The 15,862-nt window shown below is 44.0% G+C and overlaps 1 protein-coding gene and 1 long non-coding RNA gene across 2 annotated transcripts in view; both read right to left on the bottom strand.

The window, feature by feature from the left end:
• The window catches only part of RINT1 (RAD50 interactor 1), a 36,659-nt gene extending 23,081 nt beyond the window's left edge, over positions 1-13,578 (bottom strand). Inside the window, 5 exon segments of the mRNA XM_038004526.2 lie at positions 1,642-1,883; positions 8,628-8,812; positions 12,888-12,933; positions 13,403-13,440; positions 13,443-13,578. Coding sequence (XP_037860454.2) covers positions 1,642-1,883; positions 8,628-8,812; positions 12,888-12,933; positions 13,403-13,440; positions 13,443-13,473 — 542 coding nt within the window. The 5' untranslated portion in view covers positions 13,474-13,578.
• LOC140709685 (uncharacterized) lies at positions 1,887-8,621 on the bottom strand. The gene is made up of 2 exons (XR_012090399.1): positions 6,183-8,621; positions 1,887-5,250 (listed from the first exon to the last, which is right to left on the bottom strand). It is a non-coding gene; the product is annotated as an uncharacterized lncRNA (long non-coding RNA).
• Positions 13,579-15,862: the final 2,284 nt, after the last annotated feature.

The following is a 15,862-nucleotide window of genomic DNA, read 5'->3' as shown; positions in this document are numbered from 1 at the left end:
TAAAATAAAGCAAGGTTTAAAATTCCTTCACTGCAAATAATTTACCTAAACAAGAATGAGATGCTGTAAAAAGTAAGCTTTTTAATCAATTTCTGGAATCAACACTACAATCTTAGGCATATCACTTTATATGTAAAACCCCTCCTATATGCAAAACAAAGTTGGTTTTTTTTTGAGACGGAGTTTCACTCTTGTTGCCCAGGCTGGAGTGCAATGGTGCAATCTCAGCTCTCTGCAACCTCTGCCTCCCCAGTTCAAGCAATTCCCTGCCTCAGCCTCCTGAGTAGCTGGGATTACAGGCGTGCACCACCACGCCTGGCTAATTTTTTTTTTTTTTTTTTTTTGTATTTTTAGTAGAGACAGGGTTTCACCATGTTGGTCAGGCTGGTCTCAAACTCCTGACCTCATGATCTGCCCACCTCGGCCTCCCACAGTGCTGGGATTACAGGTGTGAGCCACCCAATCCGGCCTAAAAACAAAGATTTCTGTATTACACTGATGGGTAAATTTTTTTTAATTTTGGGAAATATATGCAAGAAAAAGAAATACATAACATATCCATAACAAAATAATATTAGGTTTATTAACTATGATACATTTGAAACAGGACATTAAGACTCTCGGATGACTTTTCTCCCTTAGGTTTTCCAGGCAACATTAATGGTTGCTGACAGCTGCGCAGCAAGTACTAGTTAAAACAACGCAAGGATGGGGGGACCTTATCATCTACTAATCTAGGTGGAAATGCTACTTCAGGTTGTTTGAAAGGCAAAACTAGATACAGCTAACCACCAGTGATAGGTGCTCAACTCAACAAGAACTAAGGTCAAGCCTTACTTCCTTTTTTGTTTTTCCCACCCAGAGGTAGCAGAACTCTTGTTATTCATCCAAGAATACTGTGTAGCTCTTATGATTCCCACTGAAAAATATTCAAATTATAAAGAAAACAATTCATTTCATTAACTGACCAGTTCTAAAAATTAAATAGGAATACCTATTACCAAACTGTGTGTTTTATTAATTCGGCATTACAAAGAATAGTTTTTATCATGTATTCATAATCCAACTGTAAGACTTAAAAGTTTGGTCGGGCGCGGTAGCTCACGCCTGTAATCCTAGCACTTTGGGAGGCTGAGGCTGGCAGATTGCGAGGTCAGGAGATCGAGATCATCCTGGCTAACACGGTGAAACCCCGTCTCCACTAAAAATGCAAAAAGAAGAAAAAATTAGCCAGGCATGGTGGTGGGCACCTGCAGTCCCAGCTACTCAGGAGGCTGAGGCAGGAGAATGGCGTGAATCCAGGAGGTGAAGTTTGCAGTGAGCCAAGATGGCACCACTGCACTCCAACCTAGGTGACAGAGCGAGACTCCATCTCAAAAAAAAAAAAAAAAAAAAAAAAAAGACTTAAAAGTGTAACGTACTTACATTACCTTCTTTCAAATGCTAATTAAGCTCCCTGAAAAGTTTATGTTCACTCACAATAAAGGAAAAGAATCATTATCATAACGCTATTTTCGTAACAACTGGTAAAATTATATTATTATAATCTTTAACTCAATTATTTAATGGCACACGTGTACTCTCTAAGACAGAAGCCTCAAAGGAAAATAGTAATTACAAGAACAAAGAGGCCCATTTTACCTTAGTTCTTCAATCTGTGAAATCCATTTAAGGTAAGCAAGATGACGTTCGATCTCTTCAATTTGGCTAATCATGGCTCCAAGATCGTCCATCCAGGGTTGTGCAGTCAGCAAATGACTGTTAATGGCGCTGAAGAGATGAGTTTCCTGCTCCAGACACTGATTAAGAAATCGCTTTGATTCTTCTGCATTTTTTAAGGCACTCTGAATTCTTTTAGGAATTTCTGATGAAATTGTAAGTACCTGACCACAATTTTTAAAAAGAAAGAAAGAATAGCAGCAATCAGATAAAATTTTCATTTTTTTTTTTTTTTTGAGAGGGGATCTCACTCTGTTGCCCAGGCTGGAGTGCAGTGGTGCCATCATAGCTCACTGCAGCCTTGACCGCCTGGGCTCAAACAATCCTCCCACCTCAACCTCCCCAGTAGATAGGACTACACGTATACACCACTACACCTGGCTTTTCTTTTTTTTTTTTTCTTTAAATAGAAACAAAGTCTCACTATGTTGCCCAGTCTGTATGTAACCTTTTTTATTAGTTCATTCCCTTCAAAATACACATTTGTTGTAACAGAACTGAAAATCATCCATCAACACCTTCAAAAAAAAAGTTTGATTTCTTCATCCTGTACCAATCAAACCCAAACATAAAATGCTGTTTTATACACATATAAATATGAGGAAGAAGTATGCCTTTGTGTTGAAAACAGTAAGTGAAGCAAAAAAATAAAAATAAAATTAAAAATATATGCATACATACATGTATAGGAAGGGACCTAATACACTGGCCTCCAGTAAGCATCTAGAGGTCTGCCTCCATAGGCTCAGCAGAGGATCCAGCTAGAGAAAACTTACTTTATTTTATTTTTTGAGACAGAGTCTCGCTCTGCCGCCCAGGCTGGAGTTCAGTGGCATGATCTCAGTTCACTGCAACCTCCGCCTCCCAGGTTCAAGTGATTCTCCTGCCTCAGCCTCCTAAATAGCAGGAATTATAGGCGTGTGACATCACGCTTGGCTAATTTTTTTGTTGTTGTTGTTGTTGTTGTTGAGATGGAGTCTCGCTCTGTTGCCCAGGCTGGAGTGCTGTGGCTGGATCTCAGCTCACTGCAAGCTCCGCCTCCCGGGTTCACGCCATTCTCCTGCCTCAGCCTCCCGAGTAGCTGGGACTACAGGCGCCTGCCACCTCGCCCAGCTAGTTTTTTGTATTTTTTTAGTGGAGACGGGGTTTCACTGTGTTAGCCAGGATGGTCTCGATCTCCTGACCTCGTGATCCGCCCGTCTCAGCCTCCCAAAGTGCTGGGATTACAGGCTTGACCCACCGCGCCCGGCCACGCTTGGCTAATTTTTGTATTTTTAGCAGAGACAGGGTTTCACCATGTTGGTCAGGCTGGTCTCAAACTCCTGACCTCGTGATCTGCCCACCCCAGCCTCCCAAAGTGCTGGGATTACAGGCGTAAGCCACCGCGCCCAGCTGAGAAAATTTATTAATACATGCTCTACCTACTAAATATTTTCCTTCAAAGCAAACCAAGGGCTGGGCATGGTGGCTCACGCCTATAATCCCAGCACTTTGGGAGGCCGAGACGGGCGGATCATTTGAGGTCAGGAGTTCAAGACCAGCCTGGCCAAGATGGTGAAACCCCATCTCTACTAAAAATACAAAAACTAGCCAGGCGTGGTGGTACACACCTGTAATCCCAGCTACTAGAGAGGCTAAGGCAGGAGAATCACTTGAACCGGGAGGAGGTGGTTGCAGTGAGCCGAGACTGCACCACCACACTCCATCCAGCCTGGGTGTCTGTCACTCTGAGCGAGACTCCTCAAAGAAAAAACAAAAACAAAAACACTGCAGACCAGGCACGGAGGCTTACGCCTGTAATCCCAGCACTTTGGGAGGCCACCGTGGGTGGATCACAAGGTCAGGATTTCAAGACCAGCCTGGCCAAGATGGGGAAACCTTGTCTCTACTAAAAAATAAAAAATAAAAAAATTAGCTGAGCATGGTGGCACACGACTGTAATCCTAGCTATTTGGGAGGCTGAGGCAGAGAATTTCTTAAACCCAGGAGGCAGAGGTTGCAGTGGGCTGAGATTGCATCACTGCCCTCCAGCCTGAGTGACAGAGTGAGACTCCATCTCAAAAAAAAAAAAAAATGGAAACAAAGATCTCATTCTAACAGGCTGGGCATCTATATTTTGCCAACATCCCCCAGGTGATTCTGAATTAAGGCCAGGCTAGCAACTACTGACTTGATGAGACGATATCCAGGCAATGCCTTTAGAAATGGCATTTACTGGCCAGGTGCGGTGGCTCACGCCTGTAATCCCAGCACTTTGGGAGGCCAAGGCGGGCAAGTCACTGGAGGTCAGAACTTCAAGACCAGCCGGGCCAACATGGTGAAACCCTGTCTCTACTAAAAATACAAAAATTCGGCCAGGCACAGTGTTTCATGCCTGTAATCCTAGCACTTTGGGAGGCAGAAGCTGGTGGATTACTTGAGGTAAGTAGTTTGAGACCAGCCTTGCCAAAATGGTGAAACCCTGTCTCTACTAAAAATACAAAAACTAGCCGGGTGTGGTAGCACACGCCTGTAATCCCAGCTACTCAGGAGGCTAAGGCAGGAGAATTGGTAAACCCAGGAGGCGGAGGTTGGTGAGCTGAGATCGCGCCACTGCACTCCAGCCTGGGTGACACAGTGAGACTCTGTCTCAAAAAATAAAATAAAGTAAAATAAATACAAATAAAAAAATGAGCTGAGTATGGCTGCGCATGCCTGTCATCCCAGCTATTTGGGAGGCTGAGGCAGAAGAATCACTTGAACCTGGAAGGCGGAGGTTGCAGTGAGCTGAGATCACACCACCACACTCCAGCCTGGGCAACAGAGCAAGACTCCATCTCAAAAAAAAAAAAAAGAAGACAGAAAATGGCATTTACTAAATGAATTTTTCTTATAGTATATGGGAAAACATATACAAATACTAGTCATCAGCAAATACAAAGAACATCATAGAATAATTTCAATCAACAGTGATTAGATACTTATTCTGTACCAGGCACTGCGCTAGAAATATTCAGACAAACAAGACACAGCATCCGTCCTTAAGATCCCTTTGGTATACAAGAGAGTTGTAAGCAAATAATTTCAACAGTAGGATTAATGCAATAAAATGGACAGGCTACATTTAATGAATGTGCACATTAATCACCTAGAGATCTTCTTATAATACAGATTCAGACACAGTAAGTCTGAAGTAAGACTGAGATGCTGCATTTCTACAAAGCTCCCAACCTGCCTAAACTAAGATGGTATCAGCAAGAGTGGGAAAGATGGGGTCAGGCGCAGTGGCTCACGCCTGTAATCCCAGCACTTTGGAAGGCCAAGATCCACTTTCGGGCGAATCACCTGAGGTCGGGAGTTCGAGACCAGCCTGCCCAACATAGAGAAACCCCACCTCTACTAAAAATACAAAATTAGCCAGGCGTGGTGGCACATGCCTATAATCCCAGTTACTTGGGAGCCTGAAGCAGGAGAATCGCTTGAACCCGGGAGGTGGAGGTTGCAGTGAGCTGAGATGGTGCCATTGCACTCCAGCCTGGGCAGCAGGAACTCCTAGTCAAAAAAAAAAAAAAAAAAAAGAAGAGTGGGAAAGATGGGATGGACACCAGAGATGCTGAGGCAGAACTCAGATGACTTGGTGACAGAGATAGAGAATGATAAGAAGGAATCTAGGACTCCTAGGCTTCAGGTCTGGGTGACAGGCAGATAGTGTGCCATTATCTTTTTTTTTTTTTTGTATTTTTTTTAGTAGAGACGGGGTTTCAACGGGTTAGCCAGGATGGTCTCGATCTCCTGACCTCGTGATCCGCCCGTCTCGGCCTCCCACGGTGCTGGGATTACAGGCTTGAGCCACCGCGCCCGGCCCGTGTGCCATTATCTAACCAAGACAGACATGTCTCTAAAAAATGGATCAGTACAGTTTTGGACATGCTGAATTTAAGGTTCAATAAGGAACTTCAGTAAAAGTTTCTGTGGTCATTACGGAAACAAGCCTGACTACAGTGGGTCAAATATGAATGGCAAATTAAAAAGTAGACATAGATAACAAAGGTTACCTTCTGAAGCCTGACAATCAAAGGAAAGAACTAATACCTGCTAAAAGATCACAGGTTTTTTCGTTTGTTTGTTAAGGTTTTATAGAAAAGACTTGTCCATATGCACACGCTGAAGGGATAGGACTGGTTGATGAACACAGGGTAAAATTATAAGAGTGACACAAGTTCACTGAGGCGGCAGATAGAACCTGGGGTATAAGGTCTGCCTTAGAATGATCCTCTGCTGAATGAAGAGGTTAAAAATGACTACATATAAATTTGTGGATTGTGGGATAGACTATTCAACAGACTGAATTCAATGCCACTAAATTCATGTTAGGCCTCTATTTTTTTCTGCTTGGGAAAAGGAAAGGGCAAAATGGACAGGTTGGGTAGATGTCTCAAGGAGAATCTGAAAGAAGAGCTGAGGGGAGTAGCAGAGGAGCTGACCTTCCCATGGAAGGATTGCTGGTGGGGCTGAATACTCAGCCAGGGTGGCAGACCACACACATAGGTTGGCACCAACCTACTCGGTTGTATGACTTCCTCCAACTGGGTCCACACAACCTGCCTGCAGGAGTGAAAAGGCAGACAAAGCTAGGCTAAACTTGAAGACTAGCAGTAGTTGTGGTGGGAAGACAGGAAGCTGTGGAGGCCTAAGGTAATAGGGACGGGAGAACATAAGATGATCAAAAAGCTGGAAATAACCCACACAGAATTTTCTTAACCTAATTTAGTAGCTATATGATAAAAATTTTTTTTTTTTTTGAGACGGAGTCTTGCTCTGTCGCCCAGGCTGGAGTGCAGTGGCGCAATCTCAGCTCACTGCAACCTCCGCCTCCTGGGTTCATGCCATTCTCCTGCCTCAGCCTCCCGTGTAGCTGGGACTACAGGTGCCCACCACTGCACCCAGCTAATTTTTTTGTGTTTTTAGTAGAGACGGGGTTTCACTGTGTTAGCCAGGATAGTCTCGATCTCGACCTCGTGATCCGCCCGTCTCGGCCTCCCAAAGTGCTGGGATTACAGGCGTGAGCCACTGCGCCCAGCCCAATAAAAATGTTTTATGTTGGCCGGATGCAGTGGCTCACGCCTGTAATCCCAGCACTTTGGGAGACCGAGGCGGGCAGATCACCAGGTCAAGGAATCAAAACCATCCTGGCCAAAATGGTGAAACCCTGTCTCTACTAAAAATACAAAAATTAGCTGGACATGGTGGCACGTGCCTCTAGTCCCAGCTACTCAGGAGGCTGAGGCAGGAGAATTGCTTGAACCCGGGAGGCGGAGGTTGCAGTGAGCCGAGATTATGCCATTGCACTCCAGCCTGGGCGACAGATTCAAACTCCGTCTCAAAAAAAAAAGAAAAAAATGTTTATCTTTGACAAACACACCATTCCAAGTAGACGGGACTACTTATTTTTTTGTTTAAGCTTATACTCATTGGGTTTTAAAAAATTATTTTAAGTGGTATGTTCATTGTAAAAGAAAAAAACCTATAAATACATAGAAATATATATTTCTGAGACGGAGTGTCGCTTTTGTTGCCTAGGCTGGAGTGAGATGGCGCGATCTCAGCTCACGGCAACCTCCGCCTCCTGGGTTCAAGCAATTCTCCTGCCTCAGCCTCCCGAGTAGCTGGGATTACAGGTGCCTGCCACCACACCTGGCTAATTTTTTTTGTTGTACTTTTAGCAGAGACAGAGTTTCACCATGTGGGTCGGGCTGGTCTCAAACTCCTGACCTCAGGTGATCCACCCGACTCAGCCTCCCAAAGTGTTGGGATTACAGGTGTGAGCTACTGTGCCAGGCCTCGAAATATTTTTTAAATACATCACTTGTCAACCAACCACCCAGAAATAACCATTATGTTATACTTCTTTTCACTTTATACTTCTCCCTATGTGTGTATTTATTAAAATTTGAAATGTGGTCAGGTACAGTGGCTCACATTTATAATCCCAAAACTAAGGGAGGCCAAGGCAGGTGGATCACCTGAGGTCAGGAGTTCAAGACCAGCCTTGCCAACATGATGAAACCCCATCTCTACCTAAAATACAAAATTAGGCAGGCAGAGTGACACATGCCTGTAATCCCAGCCACATGGGAAGCTAAGGCAGGAGAACTGCTTGAACCCAGGAGGCGGAGGTTGCAGTGAGCCGAGATGGCACCATTGCACTCCAGCCTGGGCAACAAAACTCCATCTCAAAAAAAAAAAAAATTGAAATGATGGTGTTTACACCATGGAATATATTTTTTTACATGCCATGAAATTATTTGCTTATAAAAGCAATTTAAAAGTCACTGTATGAAGCCGAGTGCGGTGGCTCAAGCATGTAATCCCAGCACTTTGGGAGGCCGAGACGGGTGGATCACGAGGTCAGGAGATCGAGACCATCCTGGCTAACATGGTGAAACCCCGTCTCTACTAAAAAATACAAAAAAACTAGCTGGGCGAGGTGGTGGGCGCCTGTGGTCCCAGCTACTCCAGAGGCTGAGGCAGGAGAATGGCATAAACTCGGGAAGCGGAGCTTGCAGTGAGCTGAGATCCGGCCACTGCACTCCAGCCTGGGCGACAGAGCAAGACTCCGTCTCAAAAAAAAAAAAAAAAAAAAAGTCACTGTATGTTCACTAGAAACAGATTGAAAGGAAAAAAAAAGTCACTCTGTGAAAATCTATATAAAATGTTAGGTCTCAATGTTTTCAAGACAAACTATATCAGTAGGAACTTTGTCTTTTACCTAATTTGTAAAATAGGTAGTATATTGTAGGTTCTTAAGTCCTCTTAAACAGTTTACAATAGACTATCACATTCTGTATCTTTAAAATTCTCTATATAATAGACATTATATTGTAAAAAGTATACCATTGATAATTATTTCAGTGAGTTTCAATACTTACCTGTTCTTCTAACTGCATTTTACTTACTGTCCTCTGTTCTATGAGTTTATCAAGTTTCTTTAAAGATTTAAGGTCATTTCCAACTTCCTTTTCTATGAATGCAGACACATACGAAGGGAGATCACCATTATCTGTACCTTCACTGACTTGTTTACTTCCAATAAGAACTGTAACCTTTATGTCACCTAAAACAAAAGAATAACAATTACTCAACGCCACTATGTACTATGGAGTTAAAGAAAATGTAAAACATGTAAAAGCAGTGTATCTACCTTCAAAAGTTAATAATTTTGCCAGGCATGGTGGCTCACACCTGTGATCCCAGCACTTTGGGAGGCTGAGGCAGGTGCATCACCTGAGGCCAGGAGTTCGAGACTAGACTGGCAAACGTGGCGAAACCCTGTCTCTACTAAAAATACAAAAATTAGCCAGGCATGGGGGCACAGGCCTGTAGTCCCAGCTATTCGGGAGGCTGAGGCATGAGAATCCCTTGAACCCAAGAGGCAGAGGTTGCAGTGAGCCAAGATCATGCCACTGCACTCCAGCCTGAGAGACAGAGACTCTGTATCAAAAAACAAAACCAAAACAAAACAAAGTTAATAATTTAAAGAACATACACATACAAATGCCCAGATGAATAGCTCTAAAGCACTCTATCAACCAATTACTGTAAAATGCTTAAGAGCTGAGGGAAGTATTAAAGGAAAAATTCCTAAAGTGCGACCCAGTAATCACAGGTTTCAATAGACAAGGCGTAATACCTTTTTGAAATGTGTAAGGAACCAGTAGTATGGTCTAGAGCAACATCAAAAGGAAGACTCTTGTTTTAAAATGTTTTTTTAAAAGGCCAGGCGCAGTGGCTCACACCTGTAATCCCAGCACTATGGGAAGCCAAGGCAGGAGGATCGCTTGAGCCCAGGAGTTCTAGACCAGCCTGGGCAACAAAGCAAGACTTCATCTAACAAAATTAGCCAGGCATGGTGGCACACACCTGTAGTCTCAGGTGGGCTGAGGTGGGAGGATTGCTTGAGCAGCCAGGGAGATTGAGACTGCAGTGAGCCATGATTGCACCACTACACTCTAGCCTGGACTGCAGAGTGAGACTTCATCTCTTAAAAAAAAAAAAAAAAAAAAAAAAAAGAGTAAAAAGGTTTTAGCTGGGCACGGTGGCTCATGCCTGTAATCCCAGCACTTTGGGAGGTTGAGGCAGGCAGATCACGAGGTCAGAAGTTCAAGACCAGCCTGGCCAATATGGTGAAAACCCATCTCTACTAAAAATACAAAAATTAGCTGGGCATGGTGGTGCACACCTATAGTCCCAGCTACTCGGGAGGCTGGGTCAGAAGAATCGCTTGAACACGGGAGGCGGAGGTTGCAATGAGCCGAGATCACGCCACTGCACTCCAGCCTGGGCGACAGAGTGAGGCTCTGCCTCAAAAAAAAAAAAAAAAAATGTTTTTAAGCTTCAAAGGTCATTGTACGAAGATATCTTTGTCAGAAACAGAAAAAAGAAAATATGACAGAACAAATTACTAGGAAAAAATCAAAATGACTAATGCAACCACTAAATAGTATGAAGTGAGATTCTTTCCATGGCAAATAAACTACCTGTTTTGTGACATTTAATAAGTCCAGTACATATTGGACTTATTAATATTAATATCTAAATAATGATATGCCTAAGTGCAAAATGTAAATGTCAGATATTGTTCAACTATTTATGTAAAGATTAACAGTATACTGTTTCACGTGTCCATGTGAAGAGACCACCAAACAGGCTTTGTGCGAGCAACATGGCTGTTCACCTGCGTGCAGGCGGGCTGAGTCCGAAAAGAGAGTCAGCAAAGGGTGGTGGGATTATCATTGGTTCTTACAGGTTTTGGGATAGGTGGTGGAGTTAAGAGCAATGTTTTGGGGGCAGGGGGTGGATCTCACAAAGTCATTCTCAAGGGTGCAGAGAATTACAAAGAAACTCTTAAGGGTGGGGGACATTATAAAGAACATTGATCAGTTAGGGTGGGGCAGAAACAAATCACAATGGTGGAATGTCATCAGTTAAGCTATTTTCACTTCTGTGGATCTTCAGTTGCTTCAGGCCATCTGGTCATAAGGGATATGATGGCTTAGCTTGGGCTCAGAGGCCTGACATATACCAATGTGTTCTATACAGAATATGTTCCTCTCTCCACCCCTACACCCTAACAAACAAAATTTCCTTTGTTTAACTCAACTTATATGAATTAAAAGATTTTTCACATGCTGTGAGAATCAGGAGGTGGTACTGACCTTTTCCTCCTTTCCTGTCCAGTCCAAGATCCAGAACCCAAGCTATCTGTTGTGCTCTTCCCAGAGCAATTTTAAATTGTCAATTCTAAATTGGGTAGGAGAGGCAATATTAACATAACACTATGCCTCAGTTTTCCAACTAGAAAACAAATTGTAACATTTGCCCCAGCCTACATCTCAAGGTTATAAATGGGACTTTATAATACAAATGATATAGTTTGTATTAATTATACTAATATAAATTATATTATTATATATTAATTATATTATACATTGATATATAATGTAATGTATAATAATCTACTATTATGTACAGAACTCACAATGCCTTTTTTTAATCTTAAATAAAACAAGTGAGTTATGTGGTTATCTGCAGACAAATGGAGGCAGGAAATATTTGTGAATGCTACAGTTGCTGTACCTTAGGGAGGAAACTCTACCTTCACTTTTTAAAAAAATTACACCTGCCAGGCGCAGTGGCTCATGCCCATAATCCCAGAACTTTGGAAGGCTGAGGAGGGTGGATTACCTGAGGTCAGGAGTTGGAGACCAGCCTAACCAACGTGGTGAAACCCTGCCTCTACTAAAAATACAAAAATTAGCCAGTGTGGTGGCAGGCACCTGTAACCCCAGCTACGAAGGAGGCTGAGGCAGGGGAATTACTTGAACCCAGAGGTGGAGCTTGCAGCGAGCCCAGATCGCGCCGCTGCACTCCAGCCTGGGAGACAGAGTGAGACTAGGTCTCAAAAAAAAAAAAAAAAAATTACACCCTTGATGTGTAACCATTCAAATGTGGCATAGTACATTCTTAGCAAAATGACATTCTTCAAAATGACACACCAGTGGTTTGGGAGGTTTTTATGTGTCTCTTTTTCTATTTTTTGTAAAGAGCACTCCTAATTGCAAAGCAGTTTGACTGAGCCGTGGAAAGAGGAACAAGGACAAAGTCCTTGATATGATAGTCTACATCTATTATTTCATTAAAATGACAGCTCAGTAGGCATCCGACTACTTTCCAGGCATCTGAATGAGGCGAAAGTGGAAAGGGAAGGGTTTAACTGAGAGATACAAGGCACTCTCAAATCCTTCAAGAAAAAGGAGCTGAGATGTGGCAGTTACGACAGTCATGTGCTATGGACCACTTAGAGTCTTCTTTCTGAGGCAGATTCTACTAGCCGCCAATGTTAAGGGCAAATCTTACTCCTAGGGGCCATGTGGTAAGGTGGGCACCATTTTTCTTACTAATACTCATTCCCAACTATTTGCCACAGTCAAAAGAACCAAACATTCCAATAGCAGAGCTATCACATGCTTTTCTCCTTCCTCTCCCAAAAAATGTTACTTCAAAGGTACCTAAAGAGGCCTTGATTTGCAATAACCTGCCATTAAAGTAAAATGGCAAAAGTCCACATCCCTGACATACACTCCCGTACTAGGTAGGAAATGGTGGTACTGACCTTTTCCCCCTTTCCTGTCCAGTCCAAGATCCAGAACCCAAGTTATCCGTTGTGCTCTTCCCAGAGCAATTTTAAACTGCCAATTTACTGAAAGTGAACTAAACAATTATCATTTGCCTCCTTTGAACCCAATTAAGGTGGTGGTCATCTGTCCTAGATCATGGGCCCCTCCAAATTCCTGATGCTTAGTAAGTTGATGTTTCATTAAAATGACAGGCAGGCCCCAATTATTCTGAGTCCCATATAATAGGCAGACTTACAGCGAAAACACTCCAGTCCCTGTACTAGGTATGGATCGGGAAGTGCTCTTCTCCCGAGCATCCCATATTTTACAATTTTAGAAAGAGAAAAATATGTGTTTCACGGTCATCAGTATTACCATATAAGCATATTGCGCACAAAGCGATACTGCATCTAAAAGATAGGCAAAGAACCTTTCTCTGTTGCAGACCCTAGAAGGCTGGGTTTGGGAGGGATAGCTGGGAAGAAAGAGCTTAGGTGTTTGCAGCTGGCTTACTTTTCTCCTCGAGGTTCTTCCTTTCGTCACCACTTTCAGAGCAGCACTAAAAGGAGAACAGGTGTGACAAGCACATTAAGATTAAAGTCGTGGATGGAAAGCATACGGGGCTCCCAAAGGGCACCAACTGGAGGCCAGAGAGGTTCCAGACGCTCTCCCCCCTTCTGAGTGGCCAGGGCCGTCTCAATCAGGTACCCCAAAGTGCCACTTCCCTGGTGCCACCACTGCCACCTTCCCAGGAGGTCTGTGTCACCTCCGCAGGACCTGGAGTTACCCTGCCTGCCCACTAGGGCCACCTCCCTAGAGAAATCTGTCATCTCACCAGGGCCGCCAAAGCCACCTCACTGGGACTACTGCCTCCTCTAGGAGGTCTTGCAAGGGCCTCTAATCTAAGCTGCGGGAAGCACCTTCACAAGCTTACAGGGTCACCTCAACGGGACTATCTTCCCCGGGAGGTCTGTGCCACCTCAGTAGGCCACCAATGTCCCCTCCCAGGGACGCCAGGGCCGTCTCACCGGGGCTGCAGGAGAGGCGCCGATCTCGCCGGCTGGCAGCATCTCGCCTCCGCGCGAGTCCCGGGCTCCATTAGCAGCCAGCGTGGCCCGTGGAGCCTGGCTAAGGCCAGCGACACACTGACCTCCTCAGTCTCGGAGGCCGTAGGACTAAGCGCCACCGCGACTTCCTCTCGACGTCTCGCTGGTTTCTTCCTCTCAGCCCAGAGAGGCTCTGCCCGCGCAGCAGCCGGCCCTGCTCTTTTCCTCCGCCTCCTGGCCGGAGGTCGGAACGGCCGCTCAGGAAGCGGGCACCCGCCCCAAAGGCGCTCCAGAGATGGAACTTTAAGATATCCCTCTCCCAACGCCTTAAATTCATTATGAATCATTTAAATTTCTATTTTAGACAATATCCAGATGTTCTGAGAGTGTGGGAGCTTGTTGACTAGGAGCTTCGGTGCAGGATTATTTGGTTCGAATATTTAGTTGGGGGTTTCCAATGAATATCAGTATCTTAAGATATTTCTTTAAAGGTTGGTCAGAGTCCCTAGAGATGAGCTTCTAATTTCCTGCCTAGAGGGTGTAGAAGTGGTTATAAGCGTCTGGGAGCTAAATGAAGAGAACAGAGCATCTAACATGTGTTTTGCCCAAAACCCTGTCTTTTCCTAGGGATGAGGAAATGGAGCTACCTAGCAGCAAGGGGTGTTAGAGGACCTGTGGACTTGACAGCCTCATAAACAAACAGGGAAAGAGTACCATAGAGACCAAAACAAGCAAGGGGGAGAAAAGCAACCCCCAGCAGAAACAGAAACCACACGGTGAGAAGAAAAATCAAATGCAAGTGCACAGAGATATATAATCGATACCCTGAGCTACAAATAACTATTGCAAGCATAAAACAAGAAAAGGATATGATTTTTAAAATTATTTATTATGGGAACATAATCGTATGTATTTATAGTGCACATTTTTTTGTTGTTGTTTGTTTTTGTTTTGTTTTGAGATGGAGTTTTGCTCTTGCGACCCAGGGCAGAATGCAGCTGGAATGGAAGAGGTGATGGGAAGCCTCTCAATGGCAGTCTCCTCCTCCTCAAATTCCAAAAGACACACGGGGCACTTGAGCTCAGACTGAGAGCCTCTGATAACTGTCATGGGGAGGTTCTCAACCACAGTACTGGTAGCTGGTGGAGGCAGGTGGTGATCCCAATCTACTACCAACCCCAAGTCTTCAAAGTCCATCCTATTGAAAATTGACCTTGCGAGCTCCAGCACCATGTTGGTTCGAGTCTCCTGCTCGAGGGTCCAATGGCTCACAGTCGTGTTCATCAATATAGGATGCCATGGCTGCCCAGCCGTCTGACATGTGATGTTTTGATACAGGTATACAATGTGTAACTACTAAAAATACAAAATATTAGCTGGCCATGGTGGCGCATGCACCTATAGTCCCAGCTGCTTAGTAGGCTGAGGCATGAGAATTGCTTGAACCCAGGAGGCTTTTAATTTCTGCTGTCATATTTTTTGGTCTCTGAATGCTCTTTTTATTTTATTTATTTATTTTTATCCTCCCCATTTTCACAAGTGAGTGCTCCTTTTATTATTTATTTATTTGTTTGTTTGTTTATTTCTTTGAGACAGAGTTTTGTTCTGTTGCCCAGGCTGGAGTACAGTGGCACAATCTTGGCTCACTGCAACCTCCGCCTCTGGGGTTCAAGTGATTCTTCTGCCTCAGCCTCCCTAGTAGCCAGGATTACAGATCCCTGCTATCATGCCTGGCGAATTTTTGTATTTTTATTAGAGATGGGGTTTCATCACATTGGCCAGGCTGGTCTCGAACTCCTGACCTCAGGTGATCTGCTCGCCTCAGCCTCCCAAAGTGCTGGGATTATAGGGGTGAGTCACCATGCCCAGCCTTTTCTTTGTTTTTTTTTTTTTTGCTGTTTTTCCTAGAATATTTATCAACATTTATCTTCCCACACTTTGTTTTTATTTTGAGACAGAGTCTCACTCTGTCACCCAGGCTGGAGTTTATTGGCAAGATCTTAGCTCACTGCAACCTCTGCCTCCCAGGTTCAAGCGATTCTCCTGTCTCAGCCTCCCAAGTAGCTGGGACTACAGGCGTGCGCCATCACATCTGGCTAATTTTTGTATTTTTAGTAGAGATGGGGTTTCACCATGTTGCCCAGGCTGGGCTCAAACTCATGACCTCAAGTGATCTGCCTGCTTTGGCCTCCCAAATTGCTGGATTACAGGTGTGAGCCACCATGCCTGGCCAAAAACTAGAATTCTGTACTTAGTGAACTATGAATCAAATGTGAAGTTAGAATAAAAACGTGGGGTTTTTTTAAACACTCTTGTAGTCAAGAATAAAAATAGACATTAAAGATCTCAAAAAAAATAGCTTTTGTTTTATTTATTTATTTATTTATTTATTTGAGTCAGAGTCTCACTCTGTCACCCAGGCTGGAGTGCAATGGCACGATC

The sequence above is a fragment of the Chlorocebus sabaeus genome, chromosome 21, assembly GCF_047675955.1.
Source record: "Chlorocebus sabaeus isolate Y175 chromosome 21, mChlSab1.0.hap1, whole genome shotgun sequence".
NCBI lineage: Eukaryota > Metazoa > Chordata > Mammalia > Primates > Cercopithecidae > Chlorocebus > Chlorocebus sabaeus.
This window is presented reverse-complemented; position numbering and strand designations above follow the sequence as displayed.